Source organism: Corvus hawaiiensis, chromosome 3, assembly GCF_020740725.1.
Source record: "Corvus hawaiiensis isolate bCorHaw1 chromosome 3, bCorHaw1.pri.cur, whole genome shotgun sequence".
Lineage (NCBI taxonomy): Eukaryota > Metazoa > Chordata > Aves > Passeriformes > Corvidae > Corvus > Corvus hawaiiensis.
Window position 1 is genome coordinate 69,050,782 of NC_063215.1, and position 20,987 is coordinate 69,071,768.

General features: G+C 42.6%; 1 protein-coding gene across 6 annotated transcripts in view; it reads left to right on the forward strand.

Moving 5' to 3' along the window:
• Positions 1-20,987, forward strand: part of SASH1 (SAM and SH3 domain containing 1) — a 534,286-nt gene that overhangs the window by 396,789 nt on the left and 116,510 nt on the right. Inside the window, exon 1 of one of the 6 annotated variants that reach the window (XM_048296506.1) lies at positions 16,399-16,539. The exons of the other annotated variants lie outside the window; for them this stretch is intronic. Coding sequence (XP_048152463.1) covers positions 16,444-16,539 — 96 coding nt within the window. The 5' untranslated portion in view covers positions 16,399-16,443. Of the gene's footprint in view, positions 1-16,398; positions 16,540-20,987 lie in introns of those variants that run through there. 6 annotated transcript variants of the gene reach the window in all.

Consider the following 20,987-nt stretch of genomic DNA (forward strand, 5'->3'; position numbering starts at 1 on the left):
ATCACTTCCCTGGGTTTTGACTGTTGTCTGCACTGTTTTAGTTGAGAGGGGAGAATTTAGTTCACTTTGTTGTTTTCTGTCTTTCTTCACTAGATGGATAACAGCAGAATAGTGGGGAATCTGTCATGGAGTCATTATTCCACGATCAAAGAAGTAAAAGCATTCTTGGCAGTGTTCTCTGCACAGCCTCTGCATGCAGCCCCATCGTGTCCATGTGCATGTGTGCCCACATGTCCATGTGTGCGCCTCTCTGCCCCTCTCTGCCTGGTGCTTTACTCTAGTTGGGAGCATCTAAGGTGATGCTCAGGCAGCCCCTGCACCTTCTTGCTTAGCCCAATTATTGTCCAAGTTTTTCCCACTTTCCCTAGGAAACTATGGGTTTGTTTTTGTGCATTTCCTGTTCCATTTTTTGAAGTAAGAGAAGCTTTCCATCCCTCCCGAAACAGACCAGAACTCTGGGTGGCAGGAGGTCACTGAGGCACCTGAGCACCTGGAAAGGAGCAGGAGCACTTCTCGCACAGGCAGGGCACGCCTGAGCTCCTAATAAATTGTTAAGAGCCGACAACAGCAAGGGAAGAAACTCAAGATCCTAACCAAGGGAGATAAAACTTCTAAATAGTTTTGAAAAAAACTCGGGAGAAAAATCTTGTGATGTGTTGAAAGAGTTTGTCATCTCCTTGAAAATATTGTGGCCACCTCCACCACTTGATTGCTCCTTCCTCCTTACTTTAAAGATGGTGCAGTTTAGTGTGGTGTACTTGAGGGCCTCTGTGCTGCTTAAGTCACCTGACTCCTAGGACTTTGCCATGAGACCTGACTACTAAACTGACCCAGAACAAGCAATTGTCCCACATACTTTTTGCTAATGTGTTCCCACACATTAGCTGTGGCTGCCATTAGGACTTACTGCTCAATGGCATTCTCTGCACGTTTAACCATCCATCTGACACCATAACTTTTCTAGTTTGTTTCAGACTCTGGTCGAAACTCAGCAAAAGTGATTTGTAACTTTTCTGTATTCCTGAAGATGTTTAGGCACAGATGAAAATCAGTGTGGTGAATTTAAGACTATTAAAAACGGAAGATATTTTCTTAAATGACTTTATAAAGACTGCATTAAGATACTTAGTAAGGTCTCAGGAGTCCACGAACCACAAGCAGAAAACCGCAGCTTCGGAAACAATCTGTTAGGAATTAGTGGTGAATTCACAGTGTTTGTTACCTGCATTGCTGCTAGTAAACAACAGGAAGCATCTGCTATCTATTTAAGCAGCAAAGATTAGCAGTAGAGATTTCAAAAGCAGTTAGTTTACTCCATTGATGTTGATCTGGAAAGGCCTTCTGGATCTAGATTGTTCTAAATGTCTCATTTCTCATTCCCCCCTTTCACCATATTGCCATATACTTTTCAGTGTGGGGGAGCATGAAATCCAGAAAGATGTGAAATGAAGAGATGTCACTGTAAATCATATAAACCTAGGTTAGTGTAGTTGTAGTTAAATACTCTGTGATTCTTCATCTTTAGTACAGTGTTAGTAAATTATGACCATGGGTCCCTTTGATATAGTATCCACTACTTCTATAATTATCATTAGTATAATTTTACATGGAAAATGCATTTGAAATATGGCTGTCTGACCCTATTCTACCCTCCACAAGGATCACAGTGCTAATAAAATTTTCCCAACTGTAATACTTTTAGTTCTAATGTATCAAGTTTCCTTGCAAAAAGACTTTAAAAATAGATGATATTTTTCAGTTTCTTCTGAAACTCTGCATTTTGCATGCACTTTATAGTACAGAATTATTATTTTCCAGCAAGCCCTCCCATCTTGTCACATAATTTGGGACTTTCTTACAGAGCATTTCCCCTTCCCATTTACAAGAGTGTCTCCTGCTGCTTATTTTTTGCTGTTGTTCCTGTAATGTTTTTAGCAGGTTTATTTCTGTTATACTTCACTGTATAAAAGTTGTCCAGCAAAATAGATCATTTCCTAAAATATCTTTGCTTTCGTAGAGTCATGGAGCATGTGATGTGCAGCCTGTACCTGGTGCATGATTATTTACAGCACAAGGAGTACGGACAGCATGGTCCAGTTGGCAGTGCCCTGGACCACAACTTTGGAAGACCTTGATTTCCTTTTTGGCTCTATTACTTATTTTCTGTGTTTCTCATTGCAGATAACTTTAACTTCGTGCATCTTCACCCTCTATTTCTGACTCAGATGTAGAATGAAAATGCTTTTAATCTATAAGCAATGTTTAGTACAATAGGAAAGATCTTGTTCTTCAGGTGATGCTTCTGTAATAAACATGCATGTTAAATAATATTTGAAGAAGTAGCAAAACATGTTAAGAAACTGGAACAACATAGGAGATCTATTTGGGCAAACATTTGTCACAAAAAATTTCATCATGGTCCCACTACCTGTAATTTCCTACTTCTGTATTTATTCCTGCACTATTTCTTTCTAGACTTTTCAGAACCTTATGTGTAGACAAAAGCTCTCATTTTACTTCATATGTTCCTCTGACTTCAGTAACTCTAATTTTGGTAACATTGTCACTCATTATTACTGCAAGAATTATAATATCTTGACTTGTGTGTGGCTGGCATCGTGGAAGTTCAGGCAAGTTGCTTTGAAAAGAGGGAACTCCCTTTTGCAGCTGCCAAGGTAATTTTCAGCTATGATAAAGTCCAACCACTGATGATTTTATATTGAGTTTGGTTTTTAACAGAGAAGATAGTCATACCGGGGGGGAAAAAAGCTCTTTTCAGATAACTTTGTATCCATGTCAACACTAATTTTCTGTGTTTTGTGCAAATTGGATTAGTTTTCAGACAATTTAAAGCAAGCCCAAACGGCTAATGCTGAGAGGCTGCAGGAAGGGAGCACTGGGATTTCAGAGGAGACCTTGTCTCTGTTCAGTGCAACAGGGAGAACCCTGCCTGGATATTGAAGGAAAAAGGAAACTTCTTGCTGTTCCTTTACACTGCTCTTGTTTCCAGGGAAATGAGTGGGTGAATTATGATTGGCATTGTACCTTTTTCAATACGCAAACTTAGAATTTACTACAAATGTGTTTAGACCCTTCTGGCAGGGAAATGAGATACATAAAGCATAAGCTTTCAGCTCAATTCTTCTTTCAAAATTTGTATTTGAGGGGAGGGGGTGTTTTCCTATCAGTGGAGTCTTTAGCTATGGTTTTTGCACTTTTAAAGTTATAACAAAACTGACTCTGACTTTTGTGGTATGGCAAAAGTGTGGAAAGGGTTTCTCCTTTTTCATCCTCTGATATGAAATACTACTGCAAAAAAAATTATTCCAAACTTTTCCAAAGTACTTTTGCTGCAGAAAGCTCTAGCACAAAGAGGCCTTTGTTTCACAGGAGTATTTAAACCTGTGGTAAACTCTTGCTCTTTTTTTGTTTGGGTTTTTTTCCCCCCAGACAGGTGCCATGGAGCACTTTGACATTTTTAGAGCAGATGGGATGCCATTTTACTGTTGTATCTAATTGACAGAACCTTACACACTCTCTCCATGCATCCTGCGTTGGAAAGTGTGGGCCATGGAGTTTTAGAGACCACTTCTTTCCTCAGCAGCAGCTTGTTTAACTCACTGCTGGATGAAGAGTGAGAGTCATAACCCACTAACTGGCCTGTGAAACCTCTTGGGAGTTCATACCTTCTTGCTGCTGAATGTGCCCTTTTGGCTGCTTGGTCACTTGCTGTTGACTTGGCTACCATACATTGTATTAGGCATATTTCTAGCCACAGATGTTATTGTGTGCATATGTTTTAATGTAAATAGCAGCACTGTCTGTGAAATCCCATAATGACAGGCGTAATTGAGTATGTGTAAAAAACACGAAGATGTCTGTGAATTGCTGTCTCTGGGAATGTGTGAATGCACACATCCTTCTATGCCTCCTCCCCATTTCAGACTCCCAAAGGAGGGATTTTGCAAATGTCCAGTTCTAGGATTCCAGAAACGGTGAGGGTCTTATTTCCAAAAGGCTGGTGGGTGAGAAGGTCTCAGAGAAGAAAATATGTCCCAATTATTTCTGCTATCTTGGCATGCCACCGTCATTGCACATACGAAAACAGAATAACTGTTTCGAGTGTACCTTCTCCTAAAGGTTGTACACTCCCTGGCAGGTCTGGTTTACACAAGAAAGCCATATTTGAAATGTGTTTCCAGTGTTTAAATCCTAAAAGATTACATATGTTTCCCCAGCAATTGCCTCTTTGGAGAAAGCAGGTGATGATTTCACTTTCAGATAGGTAGCTGTAATTAATAGTTATCCTCACTGGATATGACCAAGAGGGGTAGGAATATCTAAGCAAGTATTTAATGCATTTCAGCTGGAGTATAAATGAACAAACTCCTTGCCCATGAGCAGCTGTAATTTTTAGGATTATTCTTATGAAGCATATTGAGTTTGAGATTCTTGGCTTCCTTGTGCAGCAGCCTGTCCCTCTGGCAACTGCCATCCTCAGTCATATCAGTTACATGCTGCCACAGCCACTCAAACATCTTGTGCAAATGTTAATATTAAAAGCAGGCCAGGTGGTTGCAAACTCTGGAATAGATCTTCTGTTCAGTAGCAAAATCATAGGATTTACAAATAGCCTGCGTAAAAATTCTCCAGTTCTTCAGGTGACTGTGGTTGTTTCTGTGGCACTGGCATGCAAAGCATTTCAATGCCCTTTGTGGTATCCTTGATATGTGTAAACTCTAATTCTAACTTGCAGCATTGGATCTTGGCCTTTTGGCATGAGTGCCATTCAGACATCCTTTCGAGTAAGTGCTGGCTGCTGTGCAAAGGGCTTTCACAGTCTGGTTTTAAAGAATTAAAATACAAAAAGTACTCATTTAAAAAAAAAAAAAAAAAAATACTGGAGAAATCTTAAGAGGTTATGTAGCCAACTCCAAGCCCCAGAGCAGAATCGGTTGTACCAAAATAATGGGATGTTGGGAGGCTCTCAAGAACAGGTTAGACAGGTATGAAGGCACCACACTGACCCCAGGAAATCAATTCCATTACCTTTATGAACCTTGCACTTAGAAAGCTTTTTCTAGCATTTAACTGAAAATTGCCCCAGCTGCAATTAAGCCTGTTCATTCTTGCCCTATCCCCAACAGATAGAGAAGTTTGTTCTTCTTAGTGAATCAAAGAGTTTACATATTTGAAAATTATTATCCTATTCTCTGGTAATCTTCTTTTGCCTTGGATAGAGTATCCTCATTCTTTCAATCTCTACTTGTAAACATCTCATTTACATGGTTGTCTTCTACATTTTCTCTCATCAGTCCATGTCAGTCTTGACATCTAGGGCACACTGGGTCAAAAGACAACCTGGAACTCCAGCTGACAGCTTGGGCTTGGTGAGCAGTGTATAGACTGTTACATCTTACACATGGCTCTGTATCCTACTGGCTGTACTGGGTATGTCCTCCTATGAAACTTGCTCTTCTGCAGCAAGATGACTTTTCTTGATGCACTCAGGAGCTATTTTTGAGCACTCTGAGCTGTCTCTCATCTGTAAATTTAGTGAGCATATTCTCTATTCTACTGGCCAGTCTGTTAATTAAAATATTGAAAAACAGATCCCTGCAAAACCTCACTCAATATATCTTTTCCCTTTGGTGCCAGCCACTGAAAACGAATCCCTGAAAGTGTTTCTTTCAACCAGTTGTATAGCACTTTATAATGGCAATGGTTGAATAAGGTAGAAACCTTATTAAATTCAATATGTATTCCAGCTGCTGCTACTTCTTATCCACTACCAATTATCCTCCAAAGTGGGAAATTAGATTGATTTGACAAAATTAATTCTTGTCAAATCCATTTGGCTGTTTAAAACTCTTACAGGATAATAGGGTAGAAAAAGAAGCATTATATAACTAATTTGTGTGTCTTTCCAGCCCTGTGCTTGCCTTCCCTTAGCCTTCTTGAACTCTTTTCTTCATGAGCCCTCATTTGTAATTACCATGGCACAGGAGTGAGAACAAGACATGGAGACAGCAGTCATTATTACTGCCAAAATCCTTGCATCTTGAAGCCAAGCCTGGGCATTCTTGGATGAACATGAGCAGGTTAAACTTATTTGAAACCACCAGGCTCACTAAGTACTCTGATACTGTTTTGCCCTTTGACACTGCCCTGAATTGCCTGTCATACCTGAAGTCTGTTACAATCCTTTCTCATGCATCCATATAAAACAATTCAGCTATTTAACCTCTGTTACCTATTCATACTTCTTTGGGAAATGGGTGCTAAAATATTTAAAACCAGTTTCTCCCTTGCTGAAATCTATTTACAGATGAGGATGATATTGTACATGTTTGGAGGTGCTGTGAATAATTAGGTCCTTTGAATTATTTTCTGTCTACAGATAAACATAAACACTAGCTAGGCAAGTACAGGCAATAGAATGCATAAGTTTAAATCATGTTTTATACATTGAAAACGGCTTTAACTATCCAAGAGGATAATTATATTTCTTTTCTATTCATAATAAGTCCATATCTGTTAGTATTTATTTGGGAAATGATAGGAGTTAAAAAGGTATCACAACACTTGGCGAATGCTTTTAGGAGGTAAGGAATTTGTCTTTTTGACAAGTCAAAAGGCAGTCATTTCTTAGATCTGTCTGCACCTGCAGTTTACATATACAAATATAATAAATTAATAATAATATACAATAATATAATTTTCATCTCTAGGAGTTTTAGATTCCTATATAAACCCAAAATCTGGTGAGTAATGAAAATTGTCTACATGAGACCCAATACCTTGCTGACATCTTACTGTGCTTATGTATTCCCTAAATGCCTCATGTTACCATGGGAAACCTAAGGTCCACATAGGCTTTTCAGACTTCTTAGGCAGTTGCTCAGATAGCATACCCCTTAGAATCATCCATTAAAACCACCCAAAATAATTCATGGAACTGCAAGTCATGTGAAATTAAGTCATGGATTGTATCTAGCCCAAAGCGTTGTGAGCTCACCGCCCATCCCTGCTGCTGCCTCCTTAGCGGCAGAGACAGCAAATATAGAGTGAATCCATAAGGTCACTTGGCTTGTCCCTAAGACACAGAGTTACTTCTGCTCTCTCTATATTCCCCTCATTAATATAGCAAATTTTTTTTATTCCTTTTAATTCCCTTTCACATATTCTGTCCTCAGTAACACACAGCAATGACTGAAATGACCAGTTTGCATACACAAATAATGTCATCGTTTTATGAGCCAGTATTTCAGGGCTTAAAAACACATACATTTATCTCATTGCCCTGAGTTACACCCTCTTGAGCTTTTGTCTGCAATCTGGCTTTCCCCTTGGTGCTTACACACCCTTCATGCTTTCAGATAATCACTGCATCCTTTCCAGTCCCTTTAACCTTCATCTAGCCAAGCGACAGTTGTTTGTTTAAATTTATTCTCACAAATCACATCTTCCCACAGAAGTCAAAAGGAACGTGTGATGCTCCTCTGGGATGAAGTGTATTAGTCATTTTCAAAAACCCAAATCTCAGTTACTTCTTGTTAGGCATATGTTGCTACAGGATACACATTGTACTGAAGAAGCATATTTGGCCTCACAAAACAGAATTGCCTAATTATTAAATCCTTGCAAATGAAAATTCTTTTTCTTTTTCTGAGAACCAGAGATACCAGCCTACTCTACATATACTTTAACAAAAAAACTTCCCTGTAAAACTTCATCAACATGGAGCCAGTGCAGTAAGCTCACTGCCCTCAAGGGCTGTTATATCATCATTAATGCAGTTGGTTGAGTTGTGGACGGTAAATTCCTCCCACTCACACCACCACACTCACAATAATCCTTCTGTTCATGAGCTTCCCAAAATATTTGTTGAGATAATAGCTTGGAGGTATGTTTTCAGCAATGCTTAAGCCTGTTTTCACTTGTCTTTTTTTTTTTTAATTACATTTTGGGAGGGGGTTACCCAGTGCTTAAAAGCTGGAGTGTCAAATAGATGGCTTCTTCTCATTTTAATTACTTTGACAGGCACCTCTCCTTTCCAGCTGAGCTATCCTAACTGGAAGCAGCTGCTCCTTGGAATTACTCCCCATCCTCGCTGTGTTACAGAAGTAATAAGTGTCTCCTGCCCCTTCAATGAATTTATGGACATGAAGTGCAGTATGTGCCTGCTTGTATAGAGATGTTTCTCTATATGTTTAATGAAATTTTATGAAGTGAAACATGTCATTAACAATATAGGAAAAATGAAATATACAGATTGGATATGATTTTCCACTTCTTTCTTAACTCTTGTTAGTGAGTGCAAAGCAGGTTTTATTATATTTTTCCATGGCAATTTGAAACTCTGATTTGAGAGAGAGTCCAGGGTGATTGATGGTACAGCTTGCTGGGCAGTGAAGAATAAGTCTTCTCTAGAGCAGCACAGACTCTGTGAATCAAGCTCATGCCTGTGTTTACAGCCACAGCTGAAATGAATACTTATCATCTTGACTACATTGTCAGAGTCTTGTGATTGCTCCAGATTTCATCTCTGGCTTGATGATTTATTTAACATCCTAACACCTGCAGCCAGTGATGTAAAAATTCCAGTTTGCTGCTGTTTTTTAAATAATGGAAATGTAAATTCCGGGTTTTATTTTTCAATAAAAGGATGAAGATGTGACCTAAGTGCACCCTAATTACTTAGACAACTGAAGCTGAAGCACTCCAAAAGTCTTAACTTTTAAAATTTCATTATATTTAAATGCAAGTGTAATATTCAGGTGCCTGACATCTGTGATTTTTGAACACTAATCATTACAACTGAAATTGCAACACAACTGCTTTCCTGCTTGCTGGTCAACTGCCATTTGTTTTTCCATAAACTCACTCTTTATGTACATATCTGGGCTTGTTGCATGGCACACAGCTCAGCCAGGGGCACAGCTCTGACATCAGGAGGACACCCATGTTTTAGTTAGGTGTGGTACTTTGGAGAATGGGCAGAAAGCATTTAAAAGGAAAGATAGGGCAGCTGTTTGGAAAGTGAGGGAAGAGAACTGATGAGAACTGTTTCTGGGGATGGAAGCAGAAGGAGAAGCTCTGATGATGGAGCAGGAGTTATCCCAGCAGAAACTGATATGAAAGAAGAGGTTGAAGCCAGTAAATTGTTCTGCAGTGGCTGCAGTAGGGAGAATTGACCTTAGGCTGACATGATATGCAAGCAAACATCAAATTATCACATCTGGTCATCTGTGGCTAGCTGAGAGCATCAGGCAGGTTTCTTTGGTCAGCATCTGCATTAACTAGGCCCACCTACTCCTTCACTGCCAATATATTTTCGTGACTTAGGACATAGGCATAAAAAGTGGAAAGTCCAAGCTCAGTTCTGAATCCTTGTGGGACTGAAAGTCAGGCTTTGGTAGGGTCTGTTTTCTGCTTGTTCAGATGGGGGTGAGGGGAGGGGGAGTGTATTAGCTTTCAGAGAAACATCTGAGGAAAGAGTTTTGTTCTGCTATGTTTTGGGGCAGTATTTAATTGGTAAATTGGGGAATGGGTGTTCGGTGGAGTGTGGAGGAGGTGACTTTTGCATGGAAGTGATCTGTTCTGAAAGAGAAGCTAAGCAATTTTTCCTCTTTTGTTTTCTTCCAGCTGTCTACAGTTGACATGTTTGGGTCACATGTACTTTGTTGTAATAATATTTTGCTAAGGGCAACTCTGTAAAGTTTCATCTCTATAACAGGCAGATAACTTTTTTTTTTAAGATCTACATTTGCATTTCATGCTTGGTTGCTTTTGCAAAGATACAATTAATGAAATTGAAATTAATGAAAGCTCTTGGGTTTCTTTTTCCAGGAAGTATTACTTTTAAAAATGTTGGTTTCCCTTTCTAAGGGAGATGCAATAAGCATCATCTGTGAGGTGCATACATTTTTATTTTAAAAATTTGTGCTGGTCATAAAGTGATACAGTAGTAATATAGGTGTCACTCTGTGAGATTGGTCATCTCTGTTGATGCTCTTCCCATCTTACCACAGCTAATTTGGAGTGATATTTACATCAGCACTGAGCGTCTCTGAAATACATGGTTATCACACACTACTGAGTTGTACCTTATGCTGCTTTTATGATGTGCTTTAGGATGAGATCATCAGACTCCTTTTCATTAGTATTTATTAAGAGTTTCAACAAAGGAATCAAAGGACGCCACATTTGGAAAAAGGAGAGGCTGAAGTCCTATTCCTGGTTCTGAGGCTAGCTTTTCATGTTTTTTGCTACCACAGTTCTAAAATTATTTGGGAGAAGAGCAGCCAAAGGACACTGAGCTAAATACTTCTGTCTTTATGGGCTTTGTAAGTCTCTTACAAAAAAGATTTGTATGCATCCCTTCTAGCAGCTGCTTACGAAAAAAATGCAAAAGTGCAGTTGAGCAACCTCCCATGAATGACAGTGCAGAGACTACACCTAGGTATCTCAAAGAATGCTGAACTCCTTTCTGAAAAATTAATTAAGATTCTGAAAACATTTTGTAAGAAGTGCTGCAGAAAGCTAAGAAAAAAGTGAATGCTATTTCAATGTTGACAAGAAAAAAACAACGCATCAAAACTGGCTTTGCTGTGCAGGTAGAGAAGAGGGGATACTGAGTTTGGGTGGAGAAGGCAGAAGTGAGTAACACAAAAAACAAGAGTCTTAGTAATTTCTGGAAAATCTCCGGACAGTGCCTGATATTGTGGGAAGCAGCTGGAGTCCTGATCTGCGGGCAGTTTTGGAGTGGCATGCTGTGCACCTAAGCAGGATCATGGCTGTGGTTTCCCTCGGGATATGTGTTCCTCACCAGCCATGCTCCAGCTCCCAGAGCCCCTCCACTGGCTGGGCTAGTGCTACCGCCTCCCAGTAAAGAAATGCGATGCTGTGCTCCATGATAGACAGGGGAACTGGGCAGGATATGAGAGGCCTCTGTGGAGCATATCTTTGGGCAGGAAGGGAAGGATGTCAACCTTTCATTTCTCCTTATGAGTCAAAAGATATCCTTCCAGGAGGGCTGTGATGCTTGTTGTGTTTAGATTTCTTTTCCTTATATGATTTGTCATGTAAAGTCACAGCTACTGTATTTTAAATGAAGCCTGCCAAGCTTAGCAGTACTTTTGCGTCTACTGAGTGCGGTGCTAGCCCAAAATATTAAGACTACTGGAATGATTTCCCTGGGCGTAGGTCTCTCCTACCTTCTAATTTTTTAATCTAGTGGAGTACTGATATCTAAGGCAATGATAGATTGGGTGTAATGTGTAGAGTTCAGACTTTTATCAAAATAAAGCAATTTGTTTTCTACTAACTGCTTTCTACTATTAAACAGACTTCATGTGATTTGTGCTGGGCATATTAGTGTGCTGCTCTCGCTGGGATGTGATACTCTAGTCATGAGGCTGGCAGTAAGACTGGGAGCTGGCAGCTAAGCCTCTAAAAGAATAATTAGTGATTTCTGACTGTACAGCATATAGTATATGATGTAAATATAGTCCATTTTAAAGACATTGGATAAGTACTGTCTGTATCGCTTCTAAAATCAGGAATATTTTCTGTAGTTATCTAATTGGCAGAGGGTGCTGAAATGTGATCCTTTTGGAATATATAGAAATCTGATGTGCAAATGGATGGATCATGGATGCATGATGGACCTTGTACTCTCTCCTAGTTTACACATGTACATTCTAGGAGAGCCTGGGACGGTGATAGCCTGTTTGTCAGATCGACTGATGCGTCAGGTATGTGTATTCCCATTCTATCCCACAGCAGAGAGCACCTTCTGGAGCTGGCATGTCTGCTTTCTGTTGGAGAGCAGCTGCTGGCCCCTTTGGCTGATCCCTACTCTGAAGGACCATGCTATCAGAAATAATAGTCCTTAAACAGTTCTTAAGGAAAATAATTCAAAAATTAAGTTTAGGGGAGAGGTAAAAGAAATTATACTTTAGAAGGACTTTGAAAAAAAAATGTAACAAGGACAATGAGATAAAATCATTCAAGATGGATCTTGGTAAGTTGATGGGATGGAACCTGCAACCACTGAGAGTTGCATTTGTAATCAACGGCTGTGGTGTGAAACTTCGTATTTTTCAATTTGATGACCTCCACCAAGGGGGAAGAGGGAGAGAGCTGAAAGGAGATGCAATCACTGCTAATAGTGTGTTCCATTGTAATGTGCTTGTGTTAAGAGTTTTAGGGCTTTGGCAGGTCACATGCAGGATCTAGCTGGAATTTTTATTTCTCCCTTTCTCTGCAGCCTCTCTACATACAATGGCTTGCTTATTTTTTTCTCTGAGGCTTTGATGTTCTGATTTGGTCTTGATATACTGGGCAGGGTGTTGTTAGTGATGTTGAGAAACCTCATGTGTTTTTGTTCATGCACGCAGAGTTAATTGCCAGGTCTCTGAGCAGGAAGCCATTTCCCTCAGGTCATCTATCGGGAACCCATGAAGTTTGGTGTCCATTTACTCTGTGAAGCATGATCCCCTTTCCAAGGCAACCTGATATCACCCTCTTGTATATAGTTTAAAATTGATATCAAAGTGCTCGAGGTTGTTTATGGTATAGATTTCCTGGATTAAATGCCTTTGATGTGGCTGACAACAGTTGTGATAGTCTGGTTATGATAGTGCATGTTGGCTTTCCCAGTTTATTTTGATGCGTATTTCAATTTTTCACTATTAAATGCTTTGCTGAAACCCTTGTGTCACTTTTATGTGACATTGTGGTGAGATGGCACACACTGCTTTGGAACAGAAAGTTTGTCATCTTTTGCCGTAATGACTCAGAGGTTTGTGTTTGAGGTTCATGCTTTTCACAAAGAAAGAGTTTGTCCTAGTGAAGGCCATCTCCCTAAACCCTCAGTAAAGAAAGGAGAAAGATGAGCTTCTCTGTGTCCACCTTAACCTGGAGCTAGGATCCTGCTCTGAGTATTCCTCTAGAAGAAAGTCCATCTCTCTTGAATACAGACAAGTGCTCTCCTAGTTGGTTAATCCTGCCTGGCTTGTATATGTGGGGAACTCTTATTAACTTTACACCCACGTGTAGCTGATGGTGTGATAGGAACATATGCACAGTGCGTCTGCCGTAACTCAGCAAGACTAGGTTGACCACGTGTCAATTGTTTCTATCTCCTCTTCAGAGATTTGCAGAACAAACACGGGGAGCTTTGTAGCCACACTGCAACACACTGGGGAATCGTATCAGGATTGCTGCCCTGCTGCCTAGTGCTACCCTGAAGGTGCACAATGACTGTTTTCCAAGATTTCTGAATGTTACACACCTGGTCAGAGCTCCTGTGAAATGTCACAAAAATCTCAGAAAATTGACCATGTTTATTTCTTCCAATAGCTGTAGAGAGGCCCAGCACAAGATGCTTTTAGAGAGCAGTCTTTTGTCGATGCTTGAGTTATTGTCTAGGGAACTACAGATAAAACTGCAAACAAAAACTGCATTCTAACATGCCAAATTTCAAATAATTTGTAATTTTTTAGTAGCAGTTGTAACACAAGCCAAATACTGCACTCACAGCTGGGCTTCAAAACCCTTGTAAGATCTGAGTTTCTGCTTGTTCTAAAACTCCCGTACTTTTGTTGCAGCTGGTTTTTGTAAAATACTCCTGGGATTTATTTCTGCAAGACATTGGCTTCATTAAAATAGAGGAACCCTGTCCTATCTAGAAGGAGAGGGTGGCTCTACTTGAGGGAAGAGCAGAGAATTATTTTAGCATGTCATATTCATTGAATGTCTTGAGAAAATGGCATGTTGTGAATGTCTGGAAATGCATAAATGCTGTAGTTGCAAGACCACAGAAGGTGGTAGCTATTGTAAACTGCCATGGATTTGATTCTCTCATGTCCATTTGGTTTTTAAAGCAACTGCTCCTGGGGTCATGTGATTTTGCAAGGTCTTTCTTTCCTTATCTCACTTTCTTGAAATCAAAGGCTCTGTGTCTCAGATAAATTAAAGTCAACTGGCTAAGGGGAAGACAGCCACAGCCGTGCATCATGCTCCTCTGATGAAAGCTGCTGCCTCCACAAAAGGGATGACATAATGGCTCAGGAAGCAACTCTGGGACCACCACAATTTACAGTCTAGTTTCTGTTACCTGTACTGCAAGGCTGAAAAGCGTGGTTATTCAGGACCCACTATTCTGTAAGTGGTGTAGTCATCATTGCACAGAAGCAATGACCGCAGTTGGCAGGGAGGGGCCAGGCAAGTGGGAGTACTGCCCCTTGCACCTATTCAATCTTCATCTGTTGCCACCCAAGACACAACAGTGAGGTGGTTTAGGCTTTGTGCTGCAGAGTTGGGGTTTTTTTGTTTTTTTCTTAATATGTCTCCATCTATAAAAAAGACAAAGTACAGAAGATAGTGTGTATGAGGAGCCCAGAATACTTAAATCCTGAGATCAAGTGTGCTTTGTTCAGGTATTTTAAAGTAGATTGACATTACTACTGTAAGTGGTTCAACCGGAGTTTCAGAGGGTCAGTCAGTAAATTACCCTTGACTAATTAAACCAGTTTTGAGTTATGCAAGCCATCTCAGAGTACCGAGAGACTTCAGACATGCCTTTAGTCTCATACTTCATAGACTTATAGTTGTGTACAATTTAAAGGTCAATTGGAAGAGATTTTATACCTGATTTGGGCATTTCATTATTTCTCATTACTAGCCAATAAGATGTCTTACACAGGGTGTATCCTACATGTGCATCCTAAAGGAGGGTGAGTAAAATTGTGCATATTTTTACATCATCAGTGGTTTCTCCACCACTTTCTCTCAGCATCATTCTCTTCTAGGTTTTCTGCCTTTTCTTCCTACCTTGTTTTCTCTGTTCAGTGTGTGCTGTTGACGACTCCAGCAAAAGCTGCAGTAACACAGTGCTTAGAGAAGTCTTGTCCCTTTCTTTGTGTAGCAGTTGATGAGAAAGGAAGTGTTTCGACCAGCTTTTCTCTCCAGTGCTAGTCTACAAAGTCAAATACACAATCTTGGCTTTGAGGACAGAAAAAGAGCATTGCTGAGAACATTAAGAGAAGATGAGTGCAATAACCCCACTTTTCCTTTATTCCTTCTCCAGATACTATGTTTAGCCCTGACAGCAAATGGTATCATTTGTTGCTCCAGCCCTCCCAGGCCACTGGTGCTGTGCCCTCAGTGTGAGCCTTGTCAGCTGTGGGCTGACAGGAGCCTGATGCCAGGAGATCCCAGGGCTGAACAGAGAGCCTGGACGGGAGCACAGGTTCTAGGGCAGGCTCTGAGTTGTGTTTGGGTGGTGCAGGGCATGTAACATACAGGCTGGCAGCAAGCGGGGCTGGAGAGATGTTGGGGGATCTACAGACTGCTCAACTGTGTGAGGTCTCAAAATGCTTGGCCAGTGTGTGACAGCTGCATATCCATTAAATACATCACTTTCCCCACCACCCCGTGCAGACAGGTGCTTCCAATAAATGGCAGCTTGAAACAGTAGCTTTTCAAGAAGCATCTAAACATTTTAAAGCTTAGGAATGAGCACTAAAAGTAAAGGATTTCCTTGCTGCTGGTCACAGCAGACGCTTGGAGTGAGGTGTGAGGTGGTGGACAGGCCTTTGGGTTATTCTTCTGCTGACCTCTGACACTCCTTCCATCCATGGGCAGTGGGGTTTGGCCACTGTTATTTAATGTGCCTTCCCCAAGAATTGTGTGTGCGTGCATGGGCACTTAGCAGTTTTCCAGGTAGAATGCAGGAGCATCGCTGCTGCTGTCCGTAGTTAGTAATTATTTAATTTGACTATAATGGGGATTGGGGGTGGTACCAGGTAGCATAAGCCACAGACTAGGAGGGGCAGCGTTCCCACAGTCCTTCCCCAAGGGCGATGGGTGACAGAGCACCTCTCCTCAGGAGAGTGATGCAGTCTGGTACCCCAGCTCTAAACCTGAACTAACAGGGTACCCCTTCCCCTGCCGCCGTGTAACGCGTGCGGCTGACACTCCTCCCAGAGGCTTTCCCCGGTGTTAAGAAAGCGCTGTTGACTTGGCCACCGGAGGTCCCGGCCGTCAGGCGAGGCACCGGCATAGGGGGTAACGGGAACAGCAGCAACAAGCGCTGCGCCAGCGACCACGCGTGTCCCGACACCGGCTCCTGACTTTTGGGGTGCCTGAAGCCGCCGGGGCTGCGCTGGGGCCCTTTGTTGCCGCCCGGGGGCGACCACATGCGCCGGGTGAGCCCACGGGCGGGTGGGGAAGGAGGGGCTTTGGGCCGCAGCGGCACCGCCGGCCGCCCTGTCCCTGGGTCGAAAGTTTGAGGGGCGGCGGCGGCGGCGGGGCCGTCCCGCGGTGTCCCGGGGCGGGCCGGGCCGCAGCGGGGCGGGGGAGGATGGCGGGGCGGGGCGGGCCGGCCGCGGCGGCGGCAGGGAGCCGGCGTTGATCCGACGGCCGGGCCGGGGCATGGAGGGGGAGCGGGCGGATGGCCCCGCCGCCCCGGCGGAGAGCGGCACGTCGGAGGTGTTCGCCCAGCTGTGGGCGGACGTGATGGGCATCCTGGTGAGTGCGCTGGGGACGGGGTCTGGGACCGGGGCGGCCGCGGGGGCAGTCTGCCGCGGGACGGGTGTGTGGGGTGGGGTGGGGGGATGGAGATGCTGCGGAGCGTTCGCCGGGTCTTCCCAGCACCTGCTGCGAAGTTTGCCCGAGTTAGAGCATGCCCACCCTGTGCGGGCGCATACGTCCCAGAAAAACTAACTTCACGGGCAAAGCCAAGGGCTGTGTCGGTGACCGCCTTCATCGCGGTTCTGGAGTAGAGCTCTCCGGGCTGTCGTGGTGGAAGGGGCGGAAGGGCCGCGCCGAGCACCGCCAAGGAGCGGGTCCGGGCAGGGGCTGCCCGCTGGCGGGGACGCACCCGGGAGCGCCGGTTCAGCCGGATCAATGGGTGCATTGTCCCCCTGTTGTCCCGGCGTGCCGCCGATTCAGGGCAGTTTGGGCTGGAGGCGGTGTCGCTGCAGCCTTTGCATCCCACGCACGTGTTTCGGGGTGAAGCCCCGCGCGTGGGGGCCGCTGCCCCGGGGCTCCCGGGCACGGCCGCCGGACCCGCAGCGCTCCCGGGGCCCCGCGGCACTCCCAGGCGCCGGCTTTGGAGCTCTTACTCCCGGTAGTTTTTCGGAGACGAGTTGCTCGGTTACGGCCCATGGAGTTTCTGCGCCGGTGATCTTCTGAGGAGGGACTAATCCTCGTAATTCACTGGTTACAGACAAAAGAGATGGCCCCAGTAACGAGGGCTCAAGGAATTACGTTTAATGGGTACGTAGCGTACCGACAGGACAGACTGGATGGCAAACAGTAAAATACAGGAAGAGTCAATCCTTTATTTCTACTTGCAGCGAGAGAATAATATTTACTTTAGGTCCAAGATGATAATTACCGCAGAGGACTGCCACTCAGCAAAAAAACAAATACTCACGTTATATACGTACTGGAGCTGGCAGCCTTCCAGTGATACAGGAATGTGGTAATCAACAGTGGAGTGCCTGTTTATTCATTTTAAAAGCAAATGAATAGGCTTGATGCGTGTTAGTTTTTGTTGTTAACATTTAACCAGCAGACATTCAAGAATATTATGAAAAATACTTTTTGAAAACTGCCATGGAACATAATTAATGGTAAACCCATAGGATTTAATTCAGAAGAAATGTTATAGAATTGAACAGAGAAATTAATTAGCATTTTATGCTGCCTTTTTTTACCACGTGGAATTTACTGTTAATATTCAAAGTCAGGTTAAAAAACCCTGTGTCATTCCTTTTCTTCACAGAAATTCTCCATTGACATGACATTCAGTTTAATAGCACCCAACTGCATACACTTTTTTACTGTTAATGATTTTAATCTAAGAATGCAAGCAGAGTCAGTTCTGCCAGTTTGTAAGGAGCACACAGTTGGTACTTTATGAACAGTCTCTTTCTCTCTTTTTCTGGCAGGTTTCAGTACTGCATTTAGTAAGAGCAAAGTGCTATTGGATGCCTGGGAAGGAGTGTTTGAGGAGGCCAGACCAACAGCCTAGCATGCTGAAGCTCAGTGCAGAAAAAGATCTGATTGTCACACAACTAATAATTTGAATAGGTTTCTTTTGGCCATACAAGCTAGTTTCCTTCCTGGGAAAACAGATCTGTTTAATTACTATTTGTCTTCTATTAAAACTATACTAAAATTACGTCGTAGAGTTGGTCAGCTTTACAGAAAAGAATCATCTTGTGACTATGAAGTTGCTGGTTTATATCAATTGCAAACATCACCCAGTATTATTAGCATTTCTTACTTCAGTGTTTTGTGTTGCAACACAGTTACAAATATGAAAAGATACCTTGTGTTGGGTCTCCTATAAGAGGGAAGACAGAAGCTCTTCTCCCTGCAAGCTGTCCGTTTTCTTCAGATTAAGATTTTTAAAGAGTTTCTAGTTCTTGAGGCTGCAAAATAAGGTCCTAATCTGAATTGAGTGCTCTGTCCTTGTTCGAAGGCAAGGAAGAAGTTGTTCCAGTGCCATTTTCACTGCTCATCTTTGTGGTGCGTAGAGCTTTGTCTCTTTCAAACCTGTGTTGTAGAAGGCAAGCAGTAAACTAGACTTGTGGCTTCCAAATGGAAGTCTATAGCTGGTTGGTTGTAGTCCGTGATACCGCATCAGTGGCCTGTGTAGGTGGCTTACTTCTTTTGCCTTGTCAATTATGTGAGAGTATGGGTCTTAATTTCCTGGGATCTGTAGCAGTTCATGACTCAAACTGTCTAGGGAGCACAGATGTAGACACCAGAGTGATTCACTGGGGACGGCTCTAAGAATGAAAAAGTTGGTGCAGTGATAGGCTGGCCAGGTTGGCCCTGCAACAGCCTGAAAGCTACCAAGGGAATGCACTAGCAGAGGGAGAGAGGCGGGAGAGAAAAGCCCAGATCTGCTCTTGTGAGCCTCCCACCTGCAGTGCTCCATCCGACTCTGGGGTCCCCAATACAGGAAAGGACATGGACCTGTTAGAGCAAGTCCAGAGGAAGGCTCCCAAGATGGTCAGAGGGATGGAGCATCTCTCCTGTGAAGAAAAGGCTAAGAGATTGGGATTGTTCAGCCTAGAGAAGAGAAGGCTTCACGGTGACCTAATTGCAGGCTTCCAGTACCTAAAAGGGAGCCTGCAACAAACATGGAGAAAGACTTTTTATGAGGGCATGTAGTGACAGGACATGGGGGCTTTAAACTGGTAGAGGGTAGATTTAGATTAGATATTAGGAAGAAATTCTTTACTGTGAGGGTGCTTAGGCACTGGACAATTTGCCTCAAGTTGTGGGTGCCCCGTTCCTGTAAGTGTTCAAGGTTGGATGAGGCTCTGAGCAAACTGCTCTAGTGAAAGGTGTCCCTGCCCATGGCAGGTGAGGTTGGAACTAGGTGATCTTTAAGGTCACTTCCAACAGACATCATTCTATGATTCTGTGATCTTGGAAGGAGAAAACTAGAATGAAATGAAGAAAGAAGGTGATCATCAAAGGTTTGTTGATTGAATGAAAGAGAAAAATGCATTCTTAAGCCATGATTGTAGGATGATGCAGGGTGGAAAGAACCTCAGGCAGCACCTAACTTATCCTCAAGCCGAAGCAGGGAGAGCTCTGAGGTCAGGTGAGGTTGCTTGGGGCTTTATCCAGTCATGTCTTGAAAACCTCCTGGGACAGAAACTGCACAATCTCTCTGTGCAGCCTGTTCCACCAATTTGCTGTCCTGACAGTAAAAAAGATGTTTTTTAGAAAAGTGATAAAATGCCTGATTCTGCCCTCATACTGAGAAGTTAAAGCAGTGGGGAAGAGGAGGGGAAGGTGTTGCCTTCCTCCCGCTGGACCTGCTGAAAGCCTTGTGGAGTGTGGTAGTGTCTGCTCTAGGTGCTGAATTAGGAGGAGAGGCCATAGTGTCAGCCCAGCTGGTATTCAGTACTGAAGTTACTTGAAATACAAATTGAGCCCCTCTCCATATTTATATGGATAAATATATTTCGTTGTTTGTGTATTTTTACTTATGTTCCTTCAAATAGGAACTCATTAGGAGGAACCTGTGGTGGCAGATCCCAGGTCTGCAGGGGAAACAAATGGTTGTCAAGTGCTGCTTGTAAGGAGCATATTTTATGGACTTTGAAGTCACATAATATCTCTATACTTGATAAATACTGAGTGTATGCTTGCAGCTGTACTAGGATTTTGCTGAAGTAAATGTGGCTTTTCCCTTTTGCACTTTTCTAATGAAATATTCCATAGGTGCAGCTGTGGTATAAGCACCTCAAGCTATTTGTGCTGTTAATGGAACTCGCTGGATAACAAAATTATACCCAAAAGCTTTTGCTTAGTCTGTAGCAAGCACGTGTTGGAATGTATTGAATAATTTTAATTTTCAGTGTTTCAAAGCAACAGTGGATGGTGGAAGTGTATTAAGGTTTTAGAGAGCAGTGGATTGTGAGTAGTAATAAATTCTCTGCATCACCAAAACTCAATGCTATAAAAACGGGTATTTTTGGCATAGAATCATGTGTTGATGTGGCGATAGCAAAGTCCTTGTTGCTAAAGGTGTGAAGGTTTGTATGTGATGAGATCTGAGAACAAATTGTAATATGAAGTGAAAATCATGAACTTCATTCTTTTAAAGATGTGCTTTTGAAACGTGGGCTATTGACCTTAGTACAGGGAAGACATTCCAGTGCCCCTCTTGTTTATGCAAAGTTCTTCCTTCTCATATAGATAGGAGAGATCTGGGTTAAATCGTGACATTAATGAAATCACTGGCAAAACGAAACAATTTTAATAGAGCAGGAATTTCACTAAAGAAAGTGTCTTTTTTGTGTGAGAAGATTTTGTCTTCAATGGCCAAGATGCAAAAGATACAGCAGAACTTGAAAGAGATGCCACAAAATTAGAAGTCTTTCCAGCTTTTTATTTCAAAGCGGTAGCTAGTTTCTTGTTTCAAGCTACTGAATCAACTATAA